Source organism: Abramis brama, assembly GCF_963993115.1.
Source record: "Abramis brama genome assembly, chromosome: 7".
NCBI classification, from domain to species: Eukaryota; Metazoa; Chordata; class Actinopteri; order Cypriniformes; family Leuciscidae; genus Abramis; species Abramis brama.
In genome coordinates, this window is record NC_139969.1 from 9,179,096 (window position 1) to 9,201,059 (window position 21,964).

The following is a 21,964-nucleotide window of genomic DNA, read 5'->3' on the forward strand; positions in this document are numbered from 1 at the left end:
AACTACATCCATCCCCCGCACTTTTGAAAAGCTTGCTACGCCCCTGGGTGTGTTTGAGTTTGCTGTGTGTGTGTTTAGGTGTGTCAAGTTACAAAGGCAGGTAAACAAAACTGGACATTGGACAATTGAATGCGGTTTATAGGCACTGCGCATGTTTATACGGAAGTGTTCCTCATCCCTTCCTTCACTGTGACTATGCAAATTTCAGTTAGAACAACCTGCAAAGCAGTACCCTGTCTTGCATTAACTCAAAAAGAATATTTCCAGGGTAAGTACTGCTGAAATTTTCATTGATTCTCAAGCTGTAGAATGATATACTAATTGTTTAGTAGCTATGTTACTGTCACATTCACCATCTGTCTTCGTCTGTGTCTGCACTACACTTCCCAGAATCCTCCGTCATCATCCTCTTCACCTGCACATTGTCATCACCATCCTCAGCACCTGTGTTCACTCATCATCATCTCCTTCAGCTGTTGTCTTGTCATTATCTCTGTGTATTTAAGCTCCCCTTGTTTCTCTGTTCACTGCTGGTTATTGTTTGTGCACTAGCACTCTGTTTCGAGTTTGTTTGGATTTTGCCTATGGAAATAAATATTGAGTTTTTTGTATCTTCACTTGACCTTCGTCTTCTTCATCCCGCTGACATTACAGTTACATTTTTAACTACTTTCTAGACTTAATTGTCATTTGAAAATTAAATATTTCTGTAAGATGAAAGTAAATGAAGACTCGATAGATGGCATTTATCATCATTTATCACTTAATGCCATTTAATGTGATTAATGTATCACTGTAGTCAGTTTTCAACAGAATCCAAATTTAAAGACCCCCTGTGGTGAAAATCAAGTTTTTAATGCTTTTATATGTCTGTGTCGTGTTTTAATACGCCAAACCATGTATGCATTCATCAGTCAACACCATTGCTATTTGGTATTGCTATTAACACCACAGTATTTTCTCCTTAAAAACGGCAGTGTACCAGTGTATTCTCTCCAACTGTCACAAATTTTTAACCAATCTTGTCAATGTGTGGCCAGGGCTTTTCCTATCATTATTTCTAAGGACACTGATTTTTAGAAGGGAGCTGTCTGACTCTGAAATGGTGAACGGGAACATGGTTTGTGTAACATTAGCAACACATTATTAGCTGTTTGATAACGTAGTCAAGCCAAAGGCTAATCATATCAATTACCGTAATGTGTCGACTAGGGATGTCAATTTAAACAAATTTCCATTATCGATCGTCGTTTAAATTAATGATATTGCGATATGTGTCTACTGCAGTAACATATGACAGTGTGCGCAAATGCTGCTCAAAACGCCATGTTCCTCACCAAATGAATGAGAAGGGTTTTTAATCTAAATAAAGTGCTAGTTATATAGCGCAAATATAACGTGTCTAAATAATACAGCGCCGTCTCAGATGCGTGCTTGTCAGAATGTGTGCTCCTGTTGTGGACACGCTCTTCCTGGAACAGCGCGCTAAAAACGGCAACTAAACCACAATAATTCACAACGATTTATTACAATATTGTTCATTACAATATATGACAGTCCCAATCATAGTCATTATTAGTTGTCCATTGCTGTTTGAGCTGCATGCACTGAAGCTGATCTCCGGCACGCTTTACTAAGTTAATTCCTAACCAAATACATACTATATGAGATAAGTCAGATATAGATAGGCCTTCACAAAATAAACACAATATTACAACTTAAATTTGCACAAAACAAAGGTCTGCAAATGATCACGCAAACTTATAGTCATGAATGATGAAGGTGCAACTCTAGCTGTAAAATGGTTCCAAATAAAATCCAGCGCGCTCACTTCATTTTTCTGCTTTGTTTTGCAAAGTGTGTTTGTGGGTTGGGTGTGTTTGAATTTGCTGTGGTTTAGGTGTGTCAAGTTACAAAGGCAGACAAACAATAAAACTAGTCTTTGGACTTTTGAATGCAGTTTATAGGCACTGGACATGTTTATAGCCTACGGAAGTGTTCCTCAATACTACCTTCACTGTGACTGTATTTGCATGCATATTTTAGTTAGAACAACCTGCAAAGCAGCACTTAGTCTTGCCTTAACTCAAAAAGAAGATTTCCACGGTAAGTAAACTGAAATTTTCATTGATTCTCAAGCTGTAAAATGATATACTAATTGTTTAGCAGCTATGTTATATTTTTAACTACTTTCTATAAATATTATTTAAATTTAGCCTATTTATTAATTATTGAAATACTTGTCAAAAGTAAATATATCAGAGAAACTATGCAAATAAAAGCCTTAAGTGCTGCATTGGTATAAGAGCTTTGAAATGTTTTTGGTTTCACATTAATTTCTTTATAAATATATATATATATACACACACAGTTGTCAAAATTTGAAGTGGATCAAAACATTTAATCAAAATTATACATGAATTTTGAACAAAATACCCGTTCGTCTAAGACAGCTTTGATGAACTTTTTTGATCCACTTTAAATGTTGACTACTGTACATGTGAAAGCTTATTTTTTATTGATGGACTTTTTGACTGTAGACTTTTCTGTGGATTGACTTTACTAGATTGTCCCAAAAATCTGCAGTGCGATTTATGATTAAGCTGGACAATGAGGATATGTCTAACCTCAAAGGAATGGCATAGTTTGTGTGAGCTGTACACTGGTACAAAAGCTGTCACTGGGGCGGTACCTTTTCAAAAGGTACTAATATGTACCTTTAAGGTACTATTATGCACCCTTTAAAAGTAAATAAGATACAAAGGTGTATCTTTTGAAAGAGTAACACCCCCAGTGACAGCTTTTGTACCTTTTATTCTGAGAGTGTAGCCATGATAATTACATGTAGAAATTCTAAGAAAGTGTTTCAGTTGACTTGATTTTCATGTACAGATCAAAATCTTTCTGTAAGATGAAAGTAAACAAAGACTCGGTAGTGGCATTTATCATCGTTTATCACTTAATGCCATTTAATGCCATTAATGTATCACTATAAACAGTTTTCAACAGAATCCAAATTTAAAGACGCCCTGTGATGAAAATCAAGGGCACAATATTACAACTTAAATTTGCACAAAACAAAGGTCTGCGAATGATCACGCAAACTTATAGTCATGAATGATGAAGGTGCAACTCTAGCTGTAAAATGGTTCCAAATAAAATCCAGCGCGCTCACTTCATTTTTCTGCTTTGTTTTGCAAAGTGTGTTTGTGGGTTGGGTGTGTTTGAGTTTGCTGTGGTTTAGGTGTGTCAAGTTACAAAGGCAGGCAAACAATAAAACTGCTTTTGAAAGCAGTTTATAGGCACTGAGCATGTTTTTACGGAAGTGTTCTTCAACGCTACCTTCATTGTGACTGTATTTTAGTAAGAACAGCCTGCAAAGCAGCACCCAGTCTTGCATTAACTCAAAAAAAAAAAAAAAAAAAAAAAGATTTACAGTGAAATTTTAATTGATTTCTCAAGCTGTACGATTTCTCAAGCTGTAATACGTTGTTATATTACAGTATCAACTGAGGGTGCTCTTGCTTTCGTTTGAGGATGAGTCATGCTAGCACCCCTGTATAATTTGCTCTTCCTCTTCTTCTTCGGAATCAGTAGACATATTTGGTTCAAACATATATTTGGCTGAATTAAACCAATATTTCCATTTGCCATTGTGTAGAGTTAAATATAGTTGACTGTCTGCGTTTACACTTGGCATTAACATGCGATCACCGTGATCCGATCTGGCATTAACCAATCAGGATATGGCACGTTTACATTTGTTCACATGGCTCTGTATCTGGATAACCGATCGGATTTCTGTTTCCAGCATAATATTTAAATTAGGTCTGTGGCACGACACCAGATTAAGCATAAAGATGATACAAATTAAACAGTGTTTGAATTGCTTTCACACACTTTACTTTCCTATGTAATCTCCAGTCTTAGAACAAATTAAGTTTTTTGAACGAAGGAATACTTCCAGAGTTGATCTTACAAAAATAACTGGCTTGATAATGTTAAACAAGTCACATCATCGGGGTTTAAGGTTATAGAGTGTAATTACTATATTGATAGAAATGGGAGATTAATAAACATGCTAAAACAATAAAAACAATCAACATTTAAAACATTAAAAAATAAAATGTGTATTCCGATTATTCCTCTGGCAAAGCAGCGTGCAGCTCTTCATTAAGATCTCATGACTGACAGTAATTGTATAGGCGATCTCCTCGTTCAGATAATGTTGCACAATTAAAATGAAAAATGACACACACAGTATCATGTAAGTCTAAATAAACTGTTTTAAAGATTGACGTTTATTGTAAGGTTCAAATAAATTTAATTTCTTGTCTAAACTGCATCTGGACATTATTTTCTGACAGCCACGTGGAAAGACTGGGGGGGGATTTATAGGACGTCGCCCTCTGAATGTAGATACGATGGCTGGATTGCGTTTACATGAGATCCGATCACAATGCGTCCTCGACTACCTTTGGACCTGGACACGATCGGATAACATTCCGATCAGAAGTGCGTTTACACTTGTCTTTTCAATGTGTATGTGGACAACATCCGGATACAGGTCGCATGTTAATGCCAAGTGTAAACGCAGCCTAGTGGATCAGGTAGTCCGAGATGGTGTGATTGAGTACAGGCGGGACTAATTTGCAAATACATGGATCCGTATACTAAAGCAATGGTGTAGAGTTACATTTAACCTATTTTAACCTATTTTCACTGGAACATTTATGAAATATGTCATTTTGATTATCAAAGATAAGTTTAAGGAATACAATTATTGACTGCATGGGGACTTTACAGAAAAAATAGTTGTTTCAGACTCAAAATATTCTGAACATTTCCTCACCTTCTGAACTGTGCAGGGTTCTCCTATTTCTCGTACTCTCTGTTCTTGAGCCAAAAGGTCTCTAAGATGTTCATTTACCTGCAATGGAAAATGAACACATTTACAATAAGCATGTAGCATACATAGGAACACAGAACAAAATCACATATTCATACACATTTTTTCTGTGCATTCTCCTAACAGGTTCATTTACACACATTTTAGAAATAAACTGCCCATTCATGTTTGTATTTACATCAAGTCTATGATCTAAATTAAAGGTTTTTTTAAAACCTTGAATGGCTTTCAAGAAAAATTTCAAGACACCTGGGCAAGGTATACAGTTGATGTAAGGAAACAATGCACAGATGCAAATATGCATGATCATTCATATTTGCATTTCTGTGCAATTATGAATGATCCTGTAGAGTAATGGACCCCTGCTGAAACAGTGAATTACTGTGTGTGGATTTAACTTTAAATATATCTTTGTCTTAATTTGTCTTGTCAGCGGCATGCTTGGTAACACAAGGTGAGAAAAAAACAAGGATGGACAGAGCTTAGAGTGTTTCATACTCCACAAGAGGTAAGATAAACAACAGAACATACTATTTTGATATATTTTACTTTCTACAAAAGGAAAGTTTTAAGATTTTAGTTTACAGCATGATGCTAAACACCATAAACACACATTTAATTTTGTCTGTCATCACAAAATGAATGGACAAACTAATGGACAAATGTGTTTGAATGTCAAAAAATGTGCCTGATTCAAAAATACATCACTTTAAGAGTTCAAGTAATATTTTAGTGTACTCATAGAATAATTTTAGTCTTTTTTAACAATAAACCATTAAATATACATGAGGAAATCAAGTAAACTCTCATTTAGATTTTAGTGTTGCAAAAGACATAATGAACATGGTCAAACAAAGAGAAACAAAATTGTAAAAACCAAACAGCATATAAAATATAAAGACCAAACCAAAGAAAAAATAGGTGTTGTATTCACAAAATTTTATCTTACCAATAGGAGTCCTCCAAAGAGTTCCTAGTTTTAGCTAAGTTTTACAAAGGATCTCTTAATATAAGAGTAAGGCAGGGTTGACCTCATTGCTATGGTTGATGTCATTTTTTTATTGCTATGACATGATGTCACACGCTCTTTTAAATTCCACACAGTGGTTGGAGAAGCATGGCAGGCAGACAGCGGGAAGGAGAAATATATAAAGATAGAAATATATTACTATATTTAAAAACAAACTGGGTCTGAATTGGTATTTAGATATATTTACAGACCAAAACAGTCTGATGACCAGAATATTATACTCTAAATAGGAAACTAAAACTGCCAGAAGGTGGCAGTAAATGTCTAAATGAGTAACGCCTGTTTCACACATACTCCGCTGCGTTCCTCATTTAGACATAAATGATGTATTCACACCTGACTTGTTTGGTTTGACTGAATCGAACTCAAGTTTGTTTCCCCACCTTGGTGCGGGTCTTTTGGGCAGATGTGAATACAGCAATTGCACTCGGGTGCGGACCAAACAACCATACCGAGACCCAGCTGAAGAGGTGGTCTTGGTCCGGTTCCAAACAAACTCTGGTACGGTTAGTTCAAGGTGTGAACATGACCCGACCCAATTGTAAAAAGCACTGCACCTTTTTTGACAAGGCCATATTTTTACTATGCAACAGATCGCAGTTAATCTGTGATGCTTACGGACCTGGGGCCTCATTTATAACCCTGAAATTTACAGGCCCTGAAAGAGGCGTACGCCACTTCTGATGCATATGTTGTGATTTATAAAAACAAACTTGACGGGAAAATTTGCGCACCTGCACCCAAACTCTGACCCATGCGTACGAACATTTTAGAGACGGAGCAGTTTGGCGACACCGATGATGAGTTGGAGTTAAATCCCTTTTAGACAGAAAATTTAAAGAAAATTACACATGTGACCCCTGACCACAAAACCAGTCACATGGGTCAATTTTTTGAAATTGAGATGTATACATCGTCTGAAAACTGAATAAATAAGCTTTCCATATATGTATGGTTTGTTCGGATAGGACAATATTTGTCCGAGATACAACTATTTGAAAATCTGGAATCTGAGGATGCAAAAAAATCGACACATTGAGAAAATCGCCTTTAAAGTTGTCAATTTATTTTCGCGACTGTGCTGCATTCACTCACAAAAATAAATGTTTTATATGTTTACGGTAGGAAATTTACTAAACATTTTCATGGAACATGATCTTTACTTAAAGGGATACTCCACCTCTGGAAAGATGAATGTGTATTTAAAATAGGTCATTTATGTAGAAGAAATGTGAAATTATTTTTGAATTTGGAGCTTTCTAGACTAAGAAAAGCCAGAAAATGTATTTTTGGCTCATGTGGATGAAAGCACCTGCTTACTTGATTTCGAGATCGCCCAAAATGTCCGGGATTTGGCTTTTGCGTTCTACAGTCGCCATTCATTATTTTTACTGTGGCGAGCATGACGAGGCTGAGGGGCGCGGGAGAACGGCGCGAGGCCGGCGGCGTCATTACTGAGACGCACCGGTCTCGCATCTCTCACGGAGGAGCGGGTATTTTCTTAGCAATGTTAAAACGCACATCAACCGATCACCTGTTTAGTGTTCATGTAAACACTACATTCAGATTCATCAATCGGAATGAATTCAGCTAGACTGAAACAAAAGGTGTGCATGTAAACAATGAATGGCGACCGCAGAAAGCAAAAGCCGAATCCCGGACATTTTGGACGATCTCAACGGCTGGACATGTCCGGGAAAAAGAGGATGGCATTGGAAATCAAACGCACTGGCACTGATCTGTGATAGGTCTGTTAGCGCATTAGGTCCAACCCCCTATGGGCGGGTTTGAAAGGGTGGGAACTAGTGCTTGTAGTCTCAACAGAAATCCGCCCCTCTTACACTTCCTCCGACAATGACGCAAAATGACAAATTTTGCGTCATTGTGGGAGGAAGTGTAAGAGGGGCGGATTTCTCCCGTCTCAGGGGAAAATGAGAGAGTGTTGCACGACCATTCAATAGTATGACTGGGTTTCTAACAATGCAAAGCTTAATGCAAATGGGTGGAGTGTTCCTTTAATATCCTAATGATTTTTGGCAAAAATGAAAATTCGATAATTTTGACCCATACAATGTATTGTTGGCTATTGCCACAAATATACCCATGCGACTTATGACTGGTTTTGTGATCCAGGGACACATAAACAGGAAGATACAAATATAATTTCACTCTATCACTTGAAGCAAACATACATCCCTTCTTAAAGTCCGCGCTAGCAAGCACGTTGGGGCCGTTTAGTGAAGCTGACTGTCTGCATATCTGACTGCAGATGAAGGAAAACCATAAATCTTTCATAAATACTGTGCATGTTCAGGTAACACTTTATAATAACTGTACGCTATGGATCATTAGTTAAGCATTAGTAAAGAGTCAATTCATCATTTACAAAGCATTAATAGACATTAGTAAGCAGTTTATAAATACAGCTATACATGCTTTGTTCTTGATTTATAAGCATATCTATAATGTGTTTAATAATTGTATTTTCATACTTTATTAATGGTTAATTTATCATTTTTAAATTAAGTATTACATTATTTACAAATTTATTAAGTTTTATATAAAGTTATTTAGGAGTTGTCAGTTGTTGAAGAGTGAAAATTCATTGCAAACATTGAGTCACAAATTATGGCTTTTCACATTTGAAATAGTTATCACTCTCTGTTCTGTTTGTTTCATTTTTCTGTTTAGAATATAACTGAACCTTTAAAACTCCTATGTAAAAGCTTTACGAGGCATAAATAGTCCTCACTTTAGATGAGCTCACAAAAATAGTTAACTGACCACTACTAAATGTTTTATAATTACCTGAATTAATCATGAAATACAGTAGGAATATGTGTTAATAAAGCATTTATTAACACACTGAGTAACCATTACTATATGTCTAAATAATAAGATGTATAAATGTACTTTTAAATAGTTTATTAATCATTTACTTTTACACTTTCTAAATGATCTTCTGAACCACTGACAACTATTATAGATATGCATTATAAAGCAAGAATAAAGCATTGACAGCTGTATTGATAAACTGCTTACTAATATCTATTAGGGACAATGCTTTATAAATTATGAATTAACTATTTACTAATGCTTAACTAATAATTCTGTAACTGTTGTGTTTCTGTTCAGCCTTATTAGTCATATGTCTTTTGTTTTCCCGCCACTTATCCATTGCCATGTCTACCATCATTAGTTCATCATCATCACCTGTGTCTTGTCAATCACCTTCATCTGTGTCACCTGGTTTATGTTCATCAGTGTCTGTATTTAGTTCCCTCTGTTCAGTCAGTCTTGGTCCGTTCTCGTCTATGTAATGTCACAACCTGTGTGTGTATCCTGCCATTTTGTATCGCTTGAGTTATATTTGTAAGTAAACACTTTGTATTGGAGCCTTCTGCCTTCCTCATCTTCTGCCTGCACACACCCTGACAGATCCATAGTGTGAGTTATTATAAAGTGTTACCAATGTTCACAATAACAGTTTAAATAAATAAAAGAATGATTTAAACTATGTTTTACATCTGATATACACATTTAGATTAAATATGCCACTGTCATTAATGGGGTTAAGCACTGAAATTACATGAATTCATTAATGAGAAGTTACAACATTTTTTATATTCTAATAAATATAAATATTTGTAATGGATGCAATGCTTTTGAACACTTTTCCTGTGGCATGCTGTGTTTTAATGTGTTACATGTTGCATGTAGTTTGACTGGTTACTATTTTCTTTCTTAATGTTTTGTCTGCCCCCTAGTGGTTGGAAATGTGTATTACTTGTGTCTTATTATGAGCAGATTCTCTACACCTGTGGATCGTGTCAGAGGAGTGTAGAAATCTGTGAGAAATATAATGACCCAAAGACAAAAGAACAGATAAAATTAGGCTCAATAGTCTTGTCAGCGCCGTGTCATAAGCCATAGCTGTGCATACAAGGCAACCTACGTTTGTGCCTTAGTTCGAGGTTCATGTTCATCGATGACGTCATCAGCGACTAGTCAACGTCAACTCGACTTTAATCACATAAATGTCGAACGAAATCTTTCAACCCCCAATATATATACATCATGAACATATGTGTGAACTTTTTTTACAGTCTATGGTGAACATCAAGTATATTGTGTAGTCTATAACATACATTATGTATTATGTATAACATAATCATGTAGGGCTGCACGGTATTGGAAAAACAATTTTGTTTAAATATGAATACAATTCCACCAGAAGACTTGAAAAGCTCTTTTTGGAAAGAATTAATCATTCTAGAATGATTGGGTTAATTTTGTAGGGGAGTGAATCTGCTTAGAAAATAATAAACAAATTACCGGTACAATCATTGATAAATACAATAGATCAAAGATACAAATGAATGTATGTTTTTATGGTGTATTCAGATTGAATAATAAAATGTAAAATAACACTGTCTGTGTAAATTAAATACGGTACAATTAATCTTTGTTAAAGAAAAAAAAAGTTTATTTAAAGAGTGCGTTAGTAATATAGGCGGGTCTACAACGCTCATACATTCTGATTATTACACACACAGGGCAGCAGCACACAAACATGGCAAATATTAAAAAATAAAAAGATTACAATGTAAAAGATTAATATTGTGTGTACATAAGGATATGGTGGAATCTGGCTTGTCCTGTAGATGGTCTGCTTGTGCGTTTTAAAGGAGAACTCCGGTCAATTTTAACATTGAGCTCATTTTTTTGTAAATTTGGAGTGCTGTCAGTACAGAGAACAACGACAAAAATCGGTGTTGCCTACACCGTGTTATCCTCTTTTTAAAATTTGCACCCTGTTGACTTCAATGGGGCAAGTTTTAAACCTGCTTTTAGCCTCTTAACATCCTTGATGTGTCATTACAAGTGCACAGGTCATGTGAGTGATTCCTTCAGAGTGATCACGGGTGAATCTGACTGCAGTAGATGTGAAAGATATTAATAAAAATGATGTTATTTAAGCCAGCGCTCATACCTGTATTTACATCCTGTTTTCGGTCGAAGTCCACAGTAGTCGATTGTCGAGTTCACGCGCATAGGTTTAGTTACCTATGATCACGCGCGTGAACTCGACAATCGATTACTATGGACTTCCACCGAAAACAGGATGTAAATACAGGTATGAGCGAGGCTAAAAGAGGCTAAAAGAGGCTAAAAGCAGCTTTAAAACTTGCCCCATTGAAGTCAACAGGGTGCAAATTTTAAAAAGAGGATAACACGGTGTAGGCAACACCGATTTTTGTCATTGTTCTCTGTATTGACAGCACTCCAAATTTACAAAAAAAGGAGCTCAATGTTAAAATTGACCGGAGTTCTCCTTTAACATTGCACACGAGCTGATCCGTTTCCTCTCTGGGGAAGCGTTCAGTCTTTCCGCTAAAAAATTCCGCCATGTAAATAGCAAATCCGCCAAGGCATGAGCACAACTGGCTTTTAAAGGGAATGGGAGATGAGACTCTGATTGGTTTATTGCACGTAACGCCCAAAACACACCCATTACTCATTAAGAGAATAGGGACAAGCCTTTTAAGACATTGCGCTGGGCACACCGACCATTTTTCCCGTCGTTGAGCTAGCAAAAGTGGATTCGGGCCATGCCCTGAGTGCACTTGCGCCGTGCCCTTTAGAACATGCGCTTAGATCCTTAAAATAGGGCCCATTGAGTTTCAACCAATTCATTCAGGAACTAAGCATTTGACTGTCTTAATGAGTGAGTCACTGAATCATTCACTCAAACGATTCATTCATTCACCACAGTGTGTTGCTCAGAGATGCAAAACAGCCTTGTGGCTTTGTCTGGAACTATTTTCATTGATAAAATAGAACAAAAACAGGCTATTGCTATTGTGTCTAAAATGTAAGTCTTAATATTAACTTCTTGTTTATTGAACTGTTGTATATAATCAAATTCACATTTGTAATCATGCTGATATTTGGTGAAAAAACAGCCCTCTTCATGTGATATTGATTAACTATATTAAATGATTTAAATATAAAAGACATAAAGAGGTATTTTTGCCCCCTTATCTTGAATATTGGAGGCATTCTAAATGCATTTTATAAGACTAAATCAGGCAGTGAAAGTGTACACTCTAAATGAGCCTGTGCACTAGTCTTTAAAGTCCGCGTGAACCGGAAGTTGCAAACGACTTTTCTCCAGTGTTGTGACGTATTTCCCAGTGAAACGGAATATTGAACAGAGGGCAGGGTTTTACTCTAGCGCTCCTCCTCTCCATCTCTCGCTCATAGCAGACTAACGGTTTGAGGGGAGTGGTTAAGCGTTTCCCAAACCAAGCCGTCAAACCTACGTCATCAGGGAAGGTCCTCCAATGCAGAGGGGAGGGGCATTTTCAGATTTTGATTAAAGATTACGAAGCCAAAACATTTTTTTGTGTGGATTGACTTGCATGGATGAATTGTTCACCACAAAACGATCAATTTAGGCAAACAAAGTAAATATGGTCAATTTTGATTTCATGTGGACTTTAACATACTAGACTACATCACGTAGTGTATGCATGCACTCTCTATTGCTATCTAGACAATATGTTGCACTCATCTAGTTCCAACTTTTGTTCTTCTTTGAAACACATTTAAGATATTTTTATTGAAAGAGATTTTTGTCCCTCCATTGTAAAAGGGATTAATATGAATAAAGCCATTTAATCCAAGTCTGCTGCAGAGACATGATTATCTTATATGATAAATATTTAATGTAAGCTTTCATTCAAATGTAAACAAAACATTGATTAATGTACATACATGCATACAGCTCAAGTATGGTAAAAGTGCAAATGCTCTTGCTTATTATACTGTACACTGGTCTGTGCATTTGACTGTTGTTTACTGCATAGAAATCACACTTTATTTATTTATTTTTGTATTATTTGTTATAGTATGGCTACAATGAGTCAACAGACAGAACTTCCTCTTCGAGTGGAGGACTGGACGAGAGATCAAGTTTACTACTGGCTGACTGAGGTGATTCAAGTGAATAAAATACATGCAGATAAGCTGTACGAGGGAGAAGTATCAGGGGAAGAACTAGTCTGTTACCAGCTCAAACATCTACTGGATCTTGGTATTAAGCATGGTCCTGCTGTTAAGATTATCACCCGGTTAGAGAAGTTAAAAATGAAAGAACAAGGATCATATTCTTCTGACCATTCCCACACACAACACATAGAGGCCAGACCGGACACAACAGTGGAAAACAAAGACAGAGCTTCAACAGATCAAACAAAAATATTCAAAGATGGTAAAAAATCAAAGAGAAAATCACACAAAAAAGAAAATACTGAATTCAGAGGGACTAATTCTATGGGAAAAGATTCAATGGATGAAATTTCTCAAAGAAGCACTCCAATAGAATACTCACAACCAAATGAACCTGTAAGGGCGTCCCCTTCACAAAACAAAACTATTCCACTTTCAGGAACTTCAAGTTGTACATCTTTCAAAGAAACCGAACCAACAGAGTCAGCTGACCCTGAAACATTGTACATGAATGCTGATAAAGTAGCTGAAAAAGAAAAGCATATGAGGAAGTCTGGATCCTTACAGCACTTGTGTACTCTCTATCCATTTGATCAGAATTCTGCTTCTCACCGATACATTCAAAATTACACTTTACCACCAGAGACAGGACCAGGCAATCTGATCGATCCAGTTCATGAGTACAAGTTTATGGGCAGAACAGATGATATGAATGTGATGAAGAAAAAATTCAATAAAGAGGTGTTTCGTTTTACTGCTGGTTGTATGAACATCCGCACAAATGGAACCATCCACTTTGGTGTAGCAGACTCCAAAGACTCTCAATATGCACATGCTGAGATCATTGGGGTCAGTGTTGACAAGAAGGACACTATCATTGATCATTTTAATCAGGGCATTAAATCATACTTTGAAGAGCACACAGACGAAGCAAAGGCATGCATCAGGCAGCCACGCTTTGTAGAAGTACTCTGCCCTGACGGCACCCTATCAGGCAAATATGTCATAGAGGTGGATGTTGTTCCATCCCACAGCATAGTTCAGGGTAAGCTGTTTAATATCCAGACTCTGGATGAGGACAATCAATGGAAAAAGAAAATCAAAGGAAAATCACTCTTCATCCGAGAGGGAGCGGGAACACGAGATATCTATAAAATTGGTAATCCAAAAGACATGCAAGATGAACTGAGAAGAATAAATAAACAAATAAATGTTCTGGATGACATGAGGAAAGAGGCAGAAAAGAGGCCTCAAAGCAAAGGAACATCAAACCAAGGGGAAAAGCTGAAGAATCTGATGACATGTGGAAGCGGCAAACTGGATAATTATGATTACTTCATCATTGTTACAAACAAAAGCCACTCTGAACAACTCCAGCATCTTCAGTTCATGACAATATTGAGATTGTTCTGTGTACTTGACTATGATTCTAACTCTGTAGTAAATGGGTCCTGCAACAACTATAGAAAAGTTCGAATTGCAAACCTTCACATGCCAAGTCAGTTCAATGCGGATCCAGGAAAAGTTGTGAAAAATCTCAACTTGTACAAACAAACAAGTTGGGTATTTTGTAATGGCAGAGAAGACATCGACACTGAATCTGACAGACCACTCCGACCAAGTGAATGGTTAATACACAAAGCAGGAGAGGTACAAGACATGATTTCATTCCTCTGCAACCGTGATACTCTTCCAAGAGGACGGTTCTTAGTCATATTCCTCCTCCTCTCCACAGTTGAAGCCATGAAAGATCCAATGTTTGACACATTCATGTCATTTTATAAAAACCTTGGGGGTACAGAGAACATTTTATGTATTTGTACTTTAGATGCTTCCTTTCAAAAATGGAGAGATTTCATTCATGCCAGATGCGAACATGACATCAGTCACCGGAGTGTATATGACCTGGAGCTCAGTGAAATCAATGGGACAATACTGAAACTGGCCCAGAACAAGCAAAATGCTCAGAAACTTCTTCCATCTGCTGAGGGAAGTTCAGTGATTCTTGAACAGAACGATGAGGACCTTATGCCTTCTCTTCAGATCCTTTGTGAAAATGAGTGTGAGAATGTGTTTGATGAGAATAGTCCAGAATTCCAAGAATTACAAATTAAAACAGAAGCTGATTTCTACAGAGGTGACGAAGTGAAATGGTGGAATTTCTATTTCTCAGAAAAAAATACATCAAAACCATTCATAAAACGGGACAAATATGATCAACTTAAACGTATGATCGAATCTAAAACAAAAAATCCAACAAGCACATGCGTCATGCTAAATCTTTTTCATCACCCTGGTTGTGGAGGCACCACTTTAGCCATGCATATAATGTGGAACCTGAGGAAAGATTTCCGTTGTGCAGTTCTGAGAGACAACACCTTTTCCAAACTTGATGTAGCACAAGAAGTTGCCTACTTGGTAAGATGTGGAAAAAATGAGACTTCACAGACAACACCAGTACTTTTATTAGTTGATGACTCCGAAGAGACGGAAAATACAGTGGAACTTCAGCACTGTATACGAAAAACTCTTGAGGAAATTTCTCCAAATGCACTTGTTGTCGTTTTAAATTGTTTACGTTCAAAAACTCCAAAAGTGAGATTCTCAAACAGTGTCATTGAGAGTCAGTACATCACAGCAACACTATCTAAAGAAGAAATGGATGCCTTTGAGATGAAACTACAGGAACTGCAAAAAACGCATGAAAAACCAGAAAATTTCTATAGTTTCATGATCATGAAAACAAACTTCAGTCAAGAGTATGTTACAAATGTTACTCGTAATATTCTGAAAGATCTTGATATTGAAAGAAAACAAGCACAACTTCTCTCAATTCTGGCATTACTGAATTCCTATGTGGATGAATCAGCAATTTCTGTGTCACTGTGTGAGGATTTTCTTGGCATTAAAAGAAATTTATGGGTGAAGCAAACAGTTTTGGATGAAATGGAACCTCAGTCCTGCTTGCTAATTGAGTTTGAAGTTGAGGTGTGTGGAGTGTACAAAGCAATCCGTTTCGTTCATCAACGTATTGCAACAGAGTGTGTCAAGGAGTTAGAAGAGACACATAAAATCACAAGATCTGACATAGTCCAAAATTTGCTGCATTTTGACTTGTTTTTTAAAAGTGGAATAGGAAAAGACAACCTCTTGCAGTCAGTAAAAAGCATGCTAATCACACGACAACGCAAGACAGAAGGTGATGAGAAAGACACACTCTTTTCACCTTTGATAGAGGACATCAATAAACAGAATGACGGACTGAAAAAAATCCAGGACATCTTTACAGAGGCATCAAGACGATTTGATAAGGACTTTGTAATTCCTCAAGCATTAGCAAGACATTTCTATCTGAATGAAAAGAACTTTGGATTAGCAAAGGACTGGGCAAACAAAGCTAAAACCATCAAAGAGAATTCATATACTCTTGACACAGTTGGACAGGTCTCTAGAAGTGAGCTAAAACATAAAATTGATTGCAAAAAGCAAGAGAACAAAAAATCCACACCTGATGATTTAAAAGAATATCTCGATCTAGCTGATGCAGCAATAAAAGCTTTCCAAAGGGCACAAATATTGTCAAAGACAGATCTGGATGAGACAGATCTGGAAGAGACACTTCATAGGAAACCAAACACCTACAACATATCTGGACACATGAGCGAGATTGACATTACTATGACAGTCTTTGACATTGTGAGGGGTCTGCCGTTGTTCGAGGAGGGGGACTCCATGAAAGATGATTACATTCAGCAGTTTTTCAGAGGAAAAATGTCCATAACAAACTTTCCCATTTTAGAGAATGATGCTAACAACAAACGGGTTGATATTCTTAAGGAGTATGAACCATTCCTTTTTTCTTTGAAGACACAAGTAGACAAAACCTTTGATTTCCTTGAAGTTTTCTTCACTTACACAAGAGAAAAGGGCATTGTTGACAAAGAAAAGCAGTTTAAGAATAGGGAAAAGCTCTCTGATCACTTTAAAAAATACATCTCCATCTTTTGCTCTTCATCAGAGGAAACACTAAATGAGAAAAAACGTAAACCAAAGCTCAGCATGAACATGGAAATTGAGGAATGTCGAATGTTCCTAGAGGAAATCAGAGCAAACAATTTCCCAAGAATTCTTCAGTTTCTGGAGTTCAGAAAAAACATGATCGAGCAAATTGTTGAAAAACATACATTCATTTACAAGAATTGTGTTACCAAATCTCTCAAGGACAAAACAAACCATTTGCTTGCCCACATAATTCTTAAGCTGAATAAACCAAGTTCGCAATTTACAAAAACCCAAAGAGAACTTGCTGATCTTTTGAAAGAAATCTTGCAAGAAGCTGGAACACAGCATCAACACCCAGAGCCTTACTACCTTGCTGTATTGTTGCTCTGGCCTGGAAAAAATAACACTGATCCACGAATAACAACATATGTGGAAATGCTAAAAAAATCCTCCAGAAAGCAACTCTCACACATTTTTAGAGTCAGAAATCCAATTGCCCACTTCTATCTGGGGAAGTCTGATGGATTAGAAAGACTGGTTTCCAAGGCAAACCTTGATAGCGACTTCAGTAAAGTAAGAGACCGTAATGTCCTATGGCAAAATGCCGACATTTTCAAAGAACAGGCAATTAAAGACAAGCTCTTCAGAGTAAACGGCACGTTGGAGCTTGGTGAGCTTTACGCCGACTATGGAAAGCTAAAGATCCCTGTGCGACGCACCTACCTTGGAGGACTAAGAAGTGGTCATAGTACAGAGAGGGTGACTTTCTACATTGGCTTCGCTATTGATGGTCCACTTGCCTATGACATTCAGTATGCAGACATGAGAATGGATAAATGAACTGTCCATTTCTGTCCTTCATCTAAATATACTGACAGAGAGGATCTTCTTAACCAGAGTCTGGAGAAGAAAATAAGAATTGTGCATGGTCATTATGATTTTCTGCAAGGCTGTCTTGTTATTTATTGGAATGGTTTTATAATTAAATTTTCAATCAAGAAGCCAATTCTTAAATGATATCAGTTATTTTACACTTTACACACTAATTCTTATTTAATTATTATATGTGATGATATGAGATGTAATCAGATGTAACTTTTGTCAACCTTATGTTTGTATATAAATAATATTTAGCAGCCTCATGCTTTTCAGTTTTCAGGATTCGTTGTGACAAGAGGTCCTTACATACTGCATAGAACTGAAGAACTAGATGTAAATTGCATTCTTTCTTGTTTTTTCCTGTCACAATTATCATTTTGAATTATTTATTGTTTCACCCTGCATAAAATAAGCATTTAAGTTGGAGCAGAAGCCATTTCTAGCTGGCAGTAGGTGGACCTAATGTGCAAGTGTATCAAGATAATATATACAATCCAGTAATATACAATAATGTATTAAGAGTAGAGAGTTGTCACAGTATGTTTCTTTTAAAACTCAATGTTAACAATTAACTCTAACAAGGATTTTTTTCCTCTAGGTTAATGTTAAAATAAAAATATACTTCTGTTCATTGTTCATTTATATTCATAATACATTTAAATGTATTCAACTTGTTGATTTATTAAAAATGTTTTAGCATATATGTAAAGATTAACATTGACATAGAGATCAATAAATACTGGAAAAGGGTTATTCATTTGTTTGTTCATAATACCTAATGCATTAATTAATGTTATCAAATTGAACCTTATTGTGAAGTTTTACATCAATATTTTACATTTAGACATTATTGGCATAAGATGATGACTGCAATTACCGGTACTTTGCAGATGAACATAATTCTAAGCTTTCCTTTTTGTCACTTTTCAAATATTTTGTAAAGATTGATTTAAATTTAATTTGCTAGTGTACACATTATTACAATACACTGGCATTGTACTGGCTGGTGACCACACCGATGTCTGGGTCTCCTCCATCAGAATTGGAAATTGAAAAACCAATAAGTCTTTCTATTTAGTATCTGCTTGTTAAGTCGTGACGTAAGGAATTCTATTTTGCAGCCGTATATGAGCACTGTTTATTCATATCACTCATTCAAGCTACACATAAAAAGTCACAGAGTACACTAGTCTCGGGGCTAACAGCGTCTCTGGCACCAATATTTTAATGATTAATAAAAGATGAATCACTGTCTGACCATCTGAGATTTCAGTATGGAGATGAAGGTTACGAATCATGATTTTTTGGTAGTATTAGAGAACACATTTTGTTGTTTGCATTTGACATCGCTTGGACCTGTAAATGGTGAACCGGTGAACACGCTTGCATTTTAATGCATTGTATTTTTAGGGCTTACATTTTTATGGGCTGAAATTCAAAATGGTTGAATATTTAAGCTGTGAATATTTCAATTAAAAACATTTCAAACACATTTTCATTATTAAAAAGTTTTTTATGACTGCAAGTCGTTCTATTCAAATGCTATTGAAGTTAGAAACGTGTATACCAATGTCGTATACACTTCAGAGATGGTCCCTAAATGTGCGAATGTCCAACGTCAAGCCAACTTTATGCCAGTCTGGGAAACGCTTGCGCGTTATTCTGAGTCAATCTGTTTGCCTGCAAGTTTGGTCTTTTATATCACTGTAATTAGTCCATTAAGCTACATTAAGCGTTTTATATGTCCAGCAGGGGAATCCTTAAGTATTGAGGGAAACCCTAATAGCCTGCATGCAGCACAATATAAAGTTAAGGCAACTAAACAACCAAGAGAAATATATGTCAACCTCAAAAATGTAACATTGGATCCGTACATCCGCATCGGGGAATAACATTAATCTCGTTCACGGTAGAGAAAGATGCATGAAGGCTACACAGGAAAAGTCATTTTTAATTAGAAAAATTGATTTTTAAACAGTTTGAATATTTTGGAAGTGAAATATGAAAGGTGAATATGGATTATTGAATTTTTAATAATGAAAATGTGTTTGAAATTGTGATGAAGCGAGTGCCACTGCTTGCTTCCTGTAACGGTCACCAGCTGGAGTGCCCTTGAGAACCACCAGAGGGCACTCCACACCCGACTATTGTCACTCTCTCACTAACTACATTTCCCATAACTCACTGCCCGGACTCATCACTAATTGCATTTACCTGTGTCTCATCATCCTTGTTAGTTTCAGCCTATTTATTCCTTGTTCATTCATTCAATCATTGCAAAGTTTTGTTTAGTGTCACACTGCAACTCTGAGCGTTTTTCCTGGTTTTCTTGTTTCTTGGTTTTCGGATTTCTTGCCTGTTCCTTGGATTACTCTCTTGTCTCTGACCCCTGCCTGTCTTGTTTTGTTTTTGTTTGTTTGTTTGTTTGGACTGCCTACCTGTGTTTTGACCCACTGCCTGTTTATTGGATTACGTGTCTGGATTGCCTTTTAATAAAAGCTGCATTTGGATCTACCTTCGAGTCTCGGAGCAGTTCATGACACTTCCGGGGAAGGAATAAAGGTAACTTGGGTCCGTGAGGATGTAAACAAAATGATGGCTTACTCGCAGAGCACTCTCGTGCAAGGTGTAATTTATTTACAGTGCCAAAAAAAAACCAGACAGTCCACAGTGAAATATACAGACCCTTTCCAAAAAATTTTAATATCATGGAAAAGTTTATTTATTTCCATAATTCCATTCAAAACGTTAAACTTCCATAGATTATAGATTCAGGGCCCACAACTTAAACGATTTCAAGTATTTAGTTGTTTATTTGTACATAATTTGGGCTTCCAGCTCATAAAACCCACGAAAACAGGATTTCAAAAAATTAGAATATTACATGGAATCGCACAGTAATTACACAGTGATACCATGGACATTGAACCAGGTTTTGGTTCTTTTGGCAGTGTGGGCAGGTGCAAATCCTGCTGGAAAATGAAGGAAGCATGAAGTGCTCTGAAAATGTCCTGGTAGACGGCTGCGTTGAGTGGACAGCACAGTGGCCCAACACCAGCCGATGACATGGCTCCCCAAACCAACACAGACTGTGGAAACTTCACACTGGACTTCAAGCATCTTGGATTGTGTGCCTCTCCATTCTTCCTCCAGACTCTGGGACCTTGGTTTCCAAATGAGATGCAAAATTTGCTCTCATCAGAAAAGAGGACTTTGGTCCACTGTGCTTTATTAAATCCAGAGTCAACGCAGCCGTCTACCAGGACATTTTCAGAGCACTTCATGCTTTCTTCAGCAGACAAGCTTTATGGAGATGCTGACTTCATTTTCTCCATTCTTTATTTCATAGCACTATGATTGTTATTTGTTTGTACAAAATAACTGCTCTTCTATGATTTGCAGTTTTTGACATGATATGATAAGCGATCGTTAGATTTAATCAGCGCGATTTACTGCAATGCTTTTTTTTTCCCTTAGTTGATCAGAACAAAAGTGGATGTTACTTACTTGTTCAGACGTCATTTTCCATTGAAAATTATAATATTGGTCATACTTCCAAAAAGTATAATCTGTGATTCTGATTGCCAGTATCCACACCGGCGCGGTGATTGACAGCCGCACACTCACCTCAAAACATTGGATTCATCCGCGCTGTTTCATGCCGATGTACAACCCACGTAAAGTTGATAAATCCGCAAATAACTGCAATTGCAGATTTCGAACAGAGATGGCGACAAACAGGAAAAACTGCGGACTGCAGCTTTAATAACTAATAATCTTTGCAAGTGAATCAATCAAAACTAACTTAAGCTGGACAATAACTTTATTCTAGAGCTGCTGTAAAGCCAAAACAATCTCTGTTAATTTCCTATTATCACTGTAAAGCTGCTTTGAATCAACCTACTGTATATTGTTAAAAGCGCTGTATAAATGAAGGTGACTTGACTTTACTAACGTTCATCTTAATGTACTACTACTACTACTACTACTAATAATAATAATAATAATAATAATAAAAATTATAATTTTCTTCCATGTTAAAATTTTAACAGTAAACCTCTGTTGTGTAGCAATTGTTTGACAAAAAATTAAAGAGCTTGCTTGATTTTCATTTTAATAAAAGATAAATT

General features: G+C 36.5%; 2 protein-coding genes across 5 annotated transcripts in view; one reads left to right on the forward strand and one right to left on the reverse strand.

The window, feature by feature from the left end:
• The window catches only part of camsap2b (calmodulin regulated spectrin-associated protein family, member 2b), a 59,159-nt gene that overhangs the window by 17,907 nt on the left and 19,288 nt on the right, over positions 1-21,964 (reverse strand). For all 4 annotated transcript variants that reach the window (XM_084119625.1, XM_084119623.1, XM_084119624.1 and 1 more), the window contains exon 4: positions 4,853-4,930. In XM_084119625.1, the coding sequence (XP_083975751.1) occupies positions 4,853-4,930 (78 nt within the window). The remainder of the gene's footprint in view (positions 1-4,852; positions 4,931-21,964) is intronic.
• Positions 1,894-17,943, forward strand: LOC311086644 (sterile alpha motif domain-containing protein 9-like). The gene is made up of 3 exons (XM_084119621.1): positions 1,894-2,106; positions 5,343-5,417; positions 12,854-17,943. The coding sequence occupies exon 3, from the start codon at positions 12,855-12,857 to the stop codon at positions 17,793-17,795; it is 4,941 nt and encodes a 1,646-aa protein (XP_083975747.1). The 5' UTR covers positions 1,894-2,106; positions 5,343-5,417; position 12,854; the 3' UTR covers positions 17,796-17,943.

Coding starts and splice junctions, on each gene's coding strand:
- LOC311086644 (XM_084119621.1), top strand. CDS start 12,855: ATGGCTACAATGAGTCAACAGACAGAACTTCCTCTTCGAGTGGAGGAC.